The sequence below is a fragment of the Scophthalmus maximus genome, chromosome 8 (genome assembly GCF_022379125.1).
Source record: "Scophthalmus maximus strain ysfricsl-2021 chromosome 8, ASM2237912v1, whole genome shotgun sequence".
Lineage (NCBI taxonomy): Eukaryota > Metazoa > Chordata > Actinopteri > Pleuronectiformes > Scophthalmidae > Scophthalmus > Scophthalmus maximus.
Genome location: NC_061522.1, coordinates 11060001 through 11072351, shown reverse-complemented (window position 1 = coordinate 11072351; position 12351 = coordinate 11060001). Strand labels below are relative to the sequence as shown.

Genomic DNA, 12351 nt, shown 5'->3' with positions numbered 1-12351 from the left:
GACTCGTTCATCTTTTTTTTCCCTCCACTCATGCATTTCCACACATCTTTTCAAATCTGTCTCCTTCCCCTCTGTTTTTTTACACACAATTTCTTAGCATTTCTCTCTCTCTCTCCTCCAGATAATGACAGAGCGAAAGAATGCCAAAGCGATGGCAGGAGGTTCTCTCCAGGACAGGATGCAGGCTGGACTAGATCTTCCCTTACAAGGTAGGCCTCATATATACAGTACCCCAACTCACACAGTTTGTGAGGGGGAGAACAAATCATTACGTGACACGTGTCAATAGATTACAAAAATATGTTTTTTCCCCCCACTACATCACATTGTTCAGTGTCGAAACAAGTTAGCGACAGGAACATCAAGGCGGTTTGATTGGTTTGCTGCCATGGAGAAAAATGATTTATGATGACTAAAAAACCCAGTTTAGAGCATCTCCCAAAGTCTTTACTTTAGAAGGGAACCAGGGAGAGAATCTGTCAAGCTGCCAAGAATTACAGCTGTGACAGACGACGAGTTCAAATAGACTAGAGAAGTCTGAAAAATGTTTTTGACCACTTCAAGAGGCTGACAGGCGAGAGTGTGAGACTGATATAAAAAGATAGTGCGGTGCGGGTTTAACGTGTTGCTGTATTTCATATTTCACTTACACAAGGCTCCAGTGACTCGGTTCTCCTCGGATTATTGGTGTCTCAAAGAAACTTTCCGAACAGGACGAGTGTCAAAAGTTTTTCCCATCCGCAAAAAAAGGAATTTTCATGAGAACAGATGGGAAATGGGGATTTTCTTATAATCAGGGTTGTGCTATATTTGGGCCAACACGGTGAACCATTTTAGACCCATAAGCCTTTTAAAATATTCACATCCAGCAATTTGAGTATGTGATGGATGGATGGCCCCATTTATCCTTAAAGTTGTTCTCTTGTAAACAAACTGTTGATTGTGTTTTCATTTAGTGTTAATCACCAAAATGCATAATGTGTGTCCTTGAAACCTGAATTTTTTTTTTGCTTATTTCAAATGGGACCATCTGAAAAACTTTGCTCCATTGCTCTATTAGTGTTCATCAACTCCACACGCTATCAGTCGTTTGTAGTTTACAGAGAAGCTGATGGTCCCTAGTTCATTATATCTGACATTCGTATAATCAAATTTACACAGGAGACATGGAATATGTCCCTCAAATGATCAAATATACCGACAGATGCAGCCGGCCAAGGGATGCTGGTGACAGTAAAACAAACTTTCTTGTAGTTTCAGGACGCAATGTAGGAATGTAGGAGAGTGTCGTTTAAGCACTAGCTCATAAAAACATATATTTACACAGATGTTTGTTTTGTGTCATAAACAGACAACCATCTGACAGACAACCATCTGTCAATGTGTTGTGGTTGTTATTCATATACATGAGGTCGAGTGTTTATTCCCATCAGCACTTGTTCAATGCGTGTGCGGCTTCTCCCCAGCAGAGTTTCCCACACCAAAGACGGAGCTGGTTCAGAAGTTCCAGGTGCTCTACCTGGGGATGATGCCCGTGGCCAGACCGATCGGTCGGTTCGACACACAAATACACACAAACCATACTCACACATGTTGTAATGGGATGCAAAGTGCATGAGGCTGGTTGAGTGTTTGACTGTAGACTTTCTAATATGTTTTAAATTGAAATGTTGGTGTCTTCCTCTGCTCCAGGGATGGATATACTGAATGGAGCTATAGACAGTCTAGTTGGTTCTTCCAACAGAGACGACTGGACTCCAGTTGCTCTCAACGTGGCAGATGCTACTGTCACCATCAGCAAAGACAAGGTCAGACACACAAATGCTGTTGCCCTTATACTTCTTTATGGAGCTACTCCCCCCCCAGTTTCCATTATTTGACTTGGTAACAGAGGTTTGGTTTTTATGGGGAGATTTTGATGCAACTTTTTTTGCGGAGAACAGCTATAGTTGGCTCAAAGCTGAGCTTCACAAGTTCCTGTACACGGGAGTGAAAGCTAATTAAAATGATGCATGTGGAACAACAAAGATGGCAGAGATTGTCTCCTCGCTGCAATAAAGATAATCACCTTTTATCTTTATCGTTGCACAACATGTGAAATCAAATATTTAAGGCCTATGAAAAAGGGTATGGGCTGTTACTTCTGTTTAGAGATGTAAAAACAGCAGCATTTTTCGAAAAAACACATCAACCCTTTATTGCCATCAGTCATCACAACAACTTTTTCCGTTGTGTTTGAACTTTTCTGCTAATTTTCAATGCTACAAAACTACAAAAATCGTGGAAGATGAGTCACCTGTGCTGTGACTTGAACAGACCTCATTGTCACCATCAAACCAGAGAGGTAGAAAGCTGCTCACCTCAGGCAGCCGCTCTACTCAGTGTTAAATCTGCATGTGGGTCTTTACAATGTTCGGCCATGCAGACTTTAAATGACTTTTTCTCAGTCTCATTTTAATAAGTTATGGATTTCAGCTTTAACAGCAAGGAACTTAAAGCTCTAGTGCTCCAGCGGACCTGTCTATGAGGAGGCTGCAGTTTTTCTGGGCGGCTTTCCTGCATGAATGTGTGCAACTATTTGAATACTTTTACCTTTGTTTCCCCCATGTTGTAGAGGAAAAGTTTGTAAAACGATGTACAAATAAATGTAAGTGATTATTGCATGATCTCTACACGTCTGTGACATTGTGGCTAATTTCTCACAATGTTTCTGACCAGGATGAAAAAGAAGTGCTGGTGGAGTGTCGTGTGCGCTTCCTTTCCTTCATGGGCGTCGGGCACGATGTGCACTCCTTCGCCTTCGTCATGGACGCAGGCGGGCATCATTTTGACTGTCACGTGTTCTGGTGTGAGCCCAATGCCGGGTGTGTGTCCGAGGCTGTACAGGCGGCTTGTATGGTAAGTCTCAGAGCGAGAAAACATGACTCGAATACACCGAGCCAACTCCTACCGGGATAGTTACAATATGAAGTAAGTGAATGTCCTTGCCTGTTCGGTTTAGTTTTTTCAGTCAGTCAGATGGGTGTTTGTTATATTATTTATTATATTCAAGTTGCAAAGGGACCCTCTGTCAAAGCACTGGTGTGTTATTGTAAAAAATCCAATCGAGAGAAGTGAAGTTAAAATATGTGTTCAGCCACGTCCTTGAAAGTTATCTACTGGTGACTTTCTGTTTAAAGTTATGTGCTTTAGATTGTCGATTACTGCATTGCAGGAAAAGGGAGGACAGTGAACATTGAATCACTGACCACTGTAAGAAAAACCTTAAGTGTTTTTATCTTATCATTATTTCCATAAACACTGGTGTTTCTGCAATGAGGCGGAAACGCTACGGACAGTGGAGGTTACTCATCTTCCTTGTCTCTGCTGTGTGTGAGTCACAAGATTAGTCGACTGCTCGCTGGGCTATTGATCACACATCAGAACTCTGGATATATGCACACAAGCGCACACACACACACACAAATAAACACACACACACACACACGCACAGTAAAACTGATTCACAGTGACAAGAATCATCAGTCAGTACTATTGATCACAGCTAGCAGCCTGCACCAGTCCAGCCTTCTCTTCTCTTCTCTCTCTCTCTCTCTCTCTCTCTCTCTCTCTCTTTCTCTCTCTCACAGACATATACACAGCAGCTGTAACTCTTCATGTCTCTCTCCTGCCCTTCCTGTTTCTCCCTCTCTCTCAGCTGCGGTACCAGAAGTGTCTGGTCGCTCGACCTCCCTCCCAGAAGGCCTGCGGCTCATCGCCTCCTGGCGACTCTGTGTCCCGTCGGGTTTCAACCAGCGTGAAGAGGGGTGTGCTGTCTCTCATCGACACCCTCAAACAGAAGAGACCCGTCACCGATTTGCCACAGTAACCACGGCGAATCACTACTAACTGCCTGCCACAAACCCCCACTGTCACCGCCGTAAACCAGACGCATCGCTGCCAAAAAACCTGTCACCACCACAGACCCCAGTTAACCATTAAAACCAGAGCAAACTGTCACGATTCCTTCACTTCTCCGGAGCAAATTGGAATTTCACCTCAAGAGTCTTATCAGCTCTCGAGCAGCAATTCTAGTTGGTCTCCTCAAAATAACCGAGGGGAAGAAAGACTCTAACCACACATCGAGAGGGAACAACCACGGGAGTTGATGTACATAGAAGTTGTAGAAGTAGGACGCGCTCCTTCAAACACAGCACAGTGTGATGAGCGAGCTCATTGGTGCCCAAACTGCTGATGTCTCCACGCTCTTGTTGTACTTGTGTCCGTGCCTGTGCTGCCAGCATGACCTTGCACACCTGGCCACCCCCCCACCTTCCCACCTGTTGTTCAGCTGGTTGTCCTGTTAGTCTGCAGTGGCTGTTCAACCGATCCTGCATGACCATTGTTATTGAAGCGTGAATCAGTCTAGACAATATAAATTCACTTGATGCTGCTTTCAAAGAGTGAAGGGGGGAGAAATCAGAAGCCACTTTGTTGTATGCTGTCTTCTTTGCTCTCTGTTTCTCAACACTTGTGAGAGAATCAGCCCGGGTTGGTCGAAAACGAGTGGTGACCCTTCACCCGAAAACAACCCACATCTGCCTTCTGTTCACATCGCGTTCTTACTCTTCTGTTATCCCTCAGAAAGTGACAGATGATAGCCATAACGGAGGAAGAGACGCAGGGATGAACATTCTTACTTGCCCCTCTCTCCTTTGCTCCCCTACTTTCTTGGAAAACAGTGCGAGACCACTGCTGCGAACACAGGAGACGTCAGCATGCTGCTGCTGCTGCTCTTTGATACACATGCTGGAGGAAATTTGACTTTAAATCCCACCGCAGTATCAGTCCTCAGAGACTTCATGTGCACTTTGGGATTGGCGGCATGAGAAAGCCTGGAGGAAGAAACGGAAGACTTGAGGAATGTGTTTTTATACCTGGGTATGGTTGTGATGATATTGTCTGAACTGTGAGGAGGGAAGGAGGAGAGAGCGATTTTTATCTCCAGCCTTTGACGTTTGAGAGGGAAGACGACAGAGAGACACGCTGACACAAACCAGCAGGACTTTCCTGGGCTGCTATCGATCGGTCTCCACGGTTCTGTTCACTTGAATGCGCCGTCAATTTTTCTTCTTTTTCATCGCCTTCTTAGCTACTGTACATCTGCTTTCGTCAGTGCCACAAGATCACACTTTCTACTCTGTTTTTTCTCGCTCAAATCACAGTCACTTCTAGCTCCTCATCATCACATATCTGACAAGCGTCGCTGGATGGTAATAACTGATGAAGGTTTTTATTGTAGCTAGAATCATCAACACTTTTTTTTTTACCCCCAGCCAGTTCTTTTGGGTAAAGGGGAAGGTAGATGCTGAACATGTGGCTGTTTGCCAACACCCCATCTGTCAAGCTTTGGGTTTATCTCCAGATGTAGAATGGGATCCGGCAGAAGTAAGAAAGATGGTTGTCTTTTTTTGTGGCCTTTCCACATTTCACGAGAGAAACATGTATACGCTGTAATGTAAATGTAAAACGACACGGCCAGCTAACATGTAATACTTACAGTAGTAGGTTATACATTATATCCAAACGCAAGGATCATGTAGATCATGGTAGAAGACATCTTTAAACATATTGATGAAAAAAATCATATCTTCAGTATGATATAAATTATATTAAAACAAAGAGCCAAGTAACTAGATAGAGAGTATTAATTTCTTAATTATCATGCGGTAGATGGACAATGTTTTGGTCATACTGAGTCTGGGGATTCTGAAAATACAATCGGCACAGTGTGTTGTAGAATCATCTTCTGGGTTAATTGTCTGTTAGAGAAACTAATTGTTGTGTCCGTGACCTGAATGTGCAATACGCTAAAGCACGAGAGCCACAAACTGAGGCCAGTCACCTAGGTAACCATTTGACCTTGGGAGGGTTACACGTCGGGCATCACACCCCTCCTGTTGGAGTGATGCTGAGAGTATATGAGAGTGGAGTAATGAAGTATACTCCCGCAGACAGGCACTGGGAGTTAATGGTCAGACTGTTACAGCTGATGATTGCTGTCCGTGTTAATATTAAACTCCACATTTAATATACAAAAGAAGGAACTAGGAGTGTCGTTGAGATTTAGTAGAGAAAACTCAGCCGCATCACTTTCTTTTTGTCACGAGGATGTTGAAATGTGAATGAGATGACTAAACTCTGTTGTGTACATAGTATACAGTCAATGTAACCTTTGGCATTAATCATTGTTATAAGCTATCTTTTCATTTTTGAATGTCTTCAGTTTTCCATTATTTTCTTAAAATGAAATGCCTTTTTTTTCTTCTTTTTTTTAAGAACTCACCAAATGGCCAAAGTGTAAAATACAGATATACGTTGTTGTAGATAAGAAAAATACGAGAGCAAATAATGAAAACAGGAGAGGCGATTGGGAAATATTTCACAGTTGTCAATTAAGTTGATGCCGAATTTAATTGAGCAAATTATCTATGCATTCTTTTGATCTCAAGAAATGGAAAGTCGTAAAAAGCCTTGCATGCCCTTTGACGGTTGAAAGAGCGACTGTATGTACTGAACAGAAATATTTTTTATTTTATTTATTCTATTTTATAAAGGTATATACTGATTTTATTAGTTGAGGCAGGTAAAATGTCTGGACTCGGTGTCGTTGTCTCAGTCCCTGGTTAACTCACAATGCTACAACAAGCTCCGCTTTACAGAAATGGACAGATAAAGGAAATATATCTTCACCTTGTACAGTGTCCTGAGGGCTGGAGGTCCACTGCTGGTCGGAAGAGGAGGAGGAGGAGGAAGATGATGGAAACAGCAGTGGACTCCCGGCATCTCTGTCAAGCTCACACACATAAACCACAGCAACAAACACACACTCCATTTCCCACAGATGGATGTGTTGGCTTCTGTTTGCCGCTCACTGATTTGTACACTTTATCAATGTAACCAATTGTGAGAATAAACAGCATTATAAAACACACCACTTGGCTTTGTCTGTTGGCTTGTCTGTTTGTGCATTAGGGCTTCAAGTAATAATATTTTTATTGATTCATTTTCTTTTTTTAACGGTGACATAAAATATAAAAGCAAGAAAATGGGAAAAACACAACCTAAAACCAAAACGTGAGCAGCCTTAACAAAATCCCAGGGAAAATTTTGAATTACGCAATTAATGCTCGAAGAGAAGAGGGATGAGGCAGAAACATAGTCCTACCCCCTGGACAATAGCTTTGTGGTTAACCGGAGAACCACAAATTCAACCGAAACAAATATCGAAAAATAAATACAAACCTACATTCAAACAATCCAAGAACAGATCAGTCCGGTTAGGAACAAAACCAACATGTCAGTCAAGCTCCATCACTCATCCGTTCAATATATTCTCAAAACACAAGTTGTGAGCAGTTCAACCAAAGACGATTTTACTTGAAGAAACGTAAAGAAGATAATTCCTCTACGATTAATTATATCTATAAGGACACCGGCTGAAAGGCTCATGCAGGGGGTTAATGCATTCTTTCTTTGTGCATCTCTAAAAGAAAATGTCCATACTACATGACATACATTGATTTCATTGTTTCAAAGTGCTTGAAGCTAATTTACTTGGGAGAAACTTATTGTATGATGACCGTGACCGTGGTGACAGAATACACCAACCACTGAGCTGAGCACAACAGCGGTGACCGTAATCCCCCACGTGTCTATAATCCAGGCAGAGAGACCGAGGACGAGGGTGTGGACATGTTGACGCGCTGAGAGCGGGAGGTTCGGGACAGAGAGCGACGACTCCTGCCAGAGGACGGGGAGGGGATGGGTGGAAAGACGGAGTCCGCGGCCTTCAATGCTCCCTCCGTCCTGACCTTTCCCCGGGCCTTAAGAGGGCCGACTGGTTTATCCCCATCCTTTCTTCTCGCGTCGTCTCCCTCAGGTTGCGCGTTTCGTCTCTGCACCTGCTTGGAGGCTGCAGGGGGAGTGGGTGGAGCGGTGCGAGCAGGCGAGGGGCGTTTCCCGGCAGACGACGGGGCACCGCTTGAGACGGTCTGTTGTGATTGAATCAGTGGGCCTTCACTCAGCCTGTGCGCCAGAGCTGCGATTGGAGACAAGTGGCTGGATGTCTTTGCAGAGGACATGAGCGTCAGCGTGAGACGAGGTATTCGTCTTTGTTTACTTTTTGTCAGACGCCTGTTGTGGTGTGATGGGTTGACCTTTCTCTTCGCTTCCTTCTTCTTCTGGTTTTGAGGGTGATGCTTGGAGACTTGCTTCGGTCGTTGTTTGAGCTTTCGCTTGCGCCCTTTCAACGTCCCCCTCTTCTTTTCTTCATCCCCCCCTTCATCTTCCTCCTTGTCCAACCCCTCTTCGTTCTCGCAAAGCTTCACCTCTCCATCACCTTTCTCCGCCTCGTGTTCCGAGGGTGCGAGTGGATCTCGTTCGTTCACGAGCACTCCTCCTGCCCGCCTCTCCTCAAGACTCTCTTTGCCTTTTCCCCTTTTCCCAGTTTTTAATTGTTCAGGAATCATTCCACCCAGGAGGCCCTTCGCCGCTGCCCTCGCCAGCACATCCTGGACTGTTTCCACCTTAGTGGGATCCATCTGAAAAAAGCAAGGGCAGAGAAATATTTGATGTGAAGATATCAACACATTAAAAACTACAGGTCTCCAGGGTAACTTTTAGCAGCAAGAGGATCTATGTAACAAAACCCAAAGCTGTAGAAATGCAGTCATAAAATGACCCCGAAGAGGAGGAGAGATTGCAGGGGGTTTGATGGCTTTTTACACCCCCATAGAGCAAAGACTGGGATGGCCCATAATTTCACAGGCACTGAAGTTATAAACCTAAGATTTTATAGCTGTGCTTTCAGCTCCGCACGACTATCTGCATGCTGCATTCATACAATGACGGCAAAATGGAGAACAACAACATGAAAAACATCCGTGAGGTAGACAGTTTGTGCGTGATTTGGCGCCACACCAGATAATAAGACTTAACTAGTTTACGTTTCATATCATGCAACTGTTGCCACCAAGTAAATGAGATACATCAAGAGCATTCAGACATTTTTATCTTCAAAGAAAAAAAATCCCCAGAATCCAAATCTGGATCCATTCCACAATTGAATTGCCAGTTACCATGGCGAGACCTATATATCTTTGAAAATATCATGTAAATCGGTTCATAACCTTTCGAGTGATCACACAACTTTCTGAGCAGAGATAATAATTCGAGCATAATGTAGCTCCTATAAAATAAGCTGAATGGACTGAATTATACAGTAGTGGTGATTAATTAATCCTGAAGGGGCACGAATGTCTGTATAATAAAAAATGCACGGCAATTGAATAATAGTTTTCCAGACTTTCCCTCAAAAATAAACAAATGTTACACAAGTGTCTGTTCAAACAGCGTTCCAACCGATAGCAGATACGTCGACAGAGTCCCCCCGGAAGCAGCGAGGGGATAAAACACCGAAGAGGAGGAGAGGGGACAGAACTCCTCATATGTCCATATATTTCATAAGGACCTCAGTGTGATTATTGAGACAGGAGCTGCAGGCAGCGGCAAACACACTCACAAAATGTTGCTGTCGGTGGACGAATGCCACAAGAGTGAAATGACGACTTGATCTACAGCTACAGTTAAAGTGTAGATGTCTCCCGTGAGTCTTTCTCTCCCCCGTCCTCCTCCTCCCTCCGTGTCCGTCAGTGTGAATCATCTGAAAGCTGAATGACGTTCTGCAAAAACCACACCCTTTATTCACTCCTCACTGTTAATCTGCCAAGTTTTTCCATTTGTTCTTACTTGAGTCACTTATAAGCCTCAAGACTTGAACTCTGCTGCCCAAGATGCCCAAGATGATGTTTAAATGAAATGGGGTGAAAAGCAGAGAGATGCATGAAAATAGCAGCCTGTCAGCTGGATTCAAATAAAATATGTTTTTTTTCTTGTTCAGTGCTTTTTGGACAAATGGATCCTGTTTCTAATGAAGATGTCTGGTTTTTCTTGTGACTTGTTTTGGTGACAGCGTAGTTGTAAGGGCGGTCGTTCTATTACTACTATTGGATGGATTTCTGTGAAATTTTATAGGGACATCACATTTGGGCAATAATTGAATAGATTGTTTGATCAAATTTGCTTTGGTGATGCCTGGTGTTGACTTAAATCTCAAATATCTGTGAGGTAATAATAAATAATCATGACATCACCATCTGCCTAATTTCTCACTTTAATGCCACTGTGCTGTGTGTGATCTTAAAATATGTAACGATGCCGTTAAAGTGTGTGATGAAATGGGGAAGACAAGAAGGTATGAAGAATAAATGCCTTTCAGACTAATAGATAGATAATGTTTAAGATTTTCCCTTTTTCATCTATTTTGGAGGAAGCTCCCATATCTGTTTTCTTGTCCCTCTCCTTATTTCAAGGAGATTCTTCCAGCCTCACTGCTGCTCTTCCTGCCCCTCCGTACTGCCATGTATCTATATTTCAGATCCCTTCGTCAACCAGGGCAGTTTGACGAGGGGAGCCATTCACCTGACCAGCGGCGAACCACATCGGGGAGCGTTTGTGTAACCAAATGTGCGGCTCTCGTGATTTGATTCCAGAGAGAGTGAATGTCGATCTAATTATACATGAATTACTGCAATGTCACTTAGGCTAGCAGGATCTGTCGCTGTGCATGTATTTGTTTGAGTGTATAGGAAAGATATGAACATGTGCACGCTCGCACACACACACACACACACACACACTGGCACAGTCCCCCCTCTGCACCATTTTTTCGAGCTGCAGGGGATCAGAGGAGCAGCATCTCATTTCCTTCTGTTGTATTTTTCTTCATTTTATGACTGGAGCAAGAGGGAGGAAAGAGGAGGGGGCAAATAGATGGAGCAATGACGTGATGCAAAAAGACTGAGGGGATGGAGGAGCGGGGGGGGGGGATGATACAGAGAATTATCCATTCATCTTTGCTCTAAAGTCAGGCGTATATCACGTTTAACTTGTCTTTTGTTTATGGAGTATTGGAATAATGCTGCAGTGTTTCATGGATTGTGTGTGTGTGTGTGTGTGTGTGTGTGTGTGTGTGTGTGTGTGTGTGTGTGTCTGTTGTGTGCAGAGCAGAGCAGACAAGCAGATCCGACTGACCTCCCAGCAGACAGAAAGTAAAAGAGTGCCGCCTCAGCACCACTGGAAGGTCTTGTTGCAAGGCAATCACACAAACACATCACACACACACACACACACACACACACACACACACACACACACACACACACACACACACACACTACAAACCCCCTGTTCCCCCTCAATCTCCAAACACAACCTTGTCCTCAACATTTTTCTCACTCAGTTGCCACATCTCCCCCCCCCCCTCAGCTCCCTCACCTGTCGGGACAGTCTGGCTATAAAGCAGCCGTTGGTGAACTCAGATGGCTCGAGCCTGAAGAACTTGGAGTCCGTCGCGTCTCCCGACTGGACCGAGTCTTCGGGGAAAATTGGACCGTTCACCCTGCGAGAGGAGCACATGCAGCAGGTGAGACTGCCGAGCAACTTCAACTCACAGACACTTTGTCAGAAAGATGCTGTAGCAACATTAATCCCATCAACCTCAGATGTTAGGTTTTTTTTTAAATTACGTGCTAATTAGAATATTTTTGTGCATATAAATATGCTGATGTACTGTAAGTGGAGTTGTTGGACGACTCAGCGTAGACAAATAGTCATGAGCATATTTCTGGGCCCCAAACCTGCCGGCTGTCCCCGCTGCTTCCTATATTGTACATCTGTTGCAATGGCCCCTACTTACATTAAATATATAGGCAAATGTTGGTTTACACTTCTCAGTGGACCAGACCCTGGTCTGAATATTGTTAAAATATGGAGATTGTGTGTCGATATATAACCTTTATTCATACTCAAAAACAATGAAAATGAAAAACTGTTTCATGAAGGCGAGTCTACATTTGTAATCTCTGCCAGTGTCAAGGGGAGCGACCATTCTTCCACCACTGGATGGAAACCAGAAAATGTCACAGTCGAGGCCCCAAGCCATATTGTTTGGTGTGATACTTATTTATTTTGCCATCGGGTCCAATATCATTCGTGCTTAACTTTCCCGAATACCTGTCATCTTCCACCTAATCCAATTAGCATCCGTTTAGTTGCTGCTGTGCAGTTCTTTGGTGCAAACTGGTGGCAGCTCTTGTAAAAACGACACAGACGGCACGGTGCTAGATCAGTTTTCTTTGAACAAATATTGTAAACACGCAGGTGAAACAGCTGCCGCTCGCCTCACTGCACATGAGCCGGTTGATAAAAGAGCGAACGTGGCCAAAAGTAATAAGATTTGGATTTCTTCAA

At 43.8% G+C, this 12351-nt stretch overlaps 2 protein-coding genes across 15 annotated transcripts in view; one reads left to right on the top strand and one right to left on the bottom strand.

Moving 5' to 3' along the window:
• apbb2b (amyloid beta (A4) precursor protein-binding, family B, member 2b) overlaps positions 1 to 6973 on the top strand; it is a 41619-nt gene extending 34646 nt beyond the window's left edge. For 11 of the 14 annotated variants that reach the window (XM_035637244.2, XM_035637242.2, XM_035637245.2 and 8 more), the window contains 5 exons: positions 122 to 209; positions 1467 to 1550; positions 1693 to 1808; positions 2719 to 2898; positions 3698 to 6973. In XM_035637244.2, the coding sequence (XP_035493137.2) occupies positions 122 to 209; positions 1467 to 1550; positions 1693 to 1808; positions 2719 to 2898; positions 3698 to 3868 (639 nt within the window). In that variant the 3' untranslated portion in view covers positions 3869 to 6973. The remainder of the gene's footprint in view (positions 1 to 121; positions 210 to 1466; positions 1551 to 1692; positions 1809 to 2718; positions 2899 to 3697) is intronic. The other 3 variants (XM_047333870.1, XM_035637243.2, XM_035637240.2) reach the window with 1 other exon arrangement.
• LOC118312554 (putative methyltransferase NSUN7) overlaps positions 6028 to 12351 on the bottom strand; it is a 15131-nt gene continuing 8807 nt past the window's right edge. The window contains exons 12-13 of the mRNA XM_035637252.2: positions 11377 to 11500; positions 6028 to 8582 (exon numbers count right to left, since the gene is read on the bottom strand). Coding sequence (XP_035493145.1) covers positions 7695 to 8582; positions 11377 to 11500 — 1012 coding nt within the window. The 3' untranslated portion in view covers positions 6028 to 7694. The remainder of the gene's footprint in view (positions 8583 to 11376; positions 11501 to 12351) is intronic.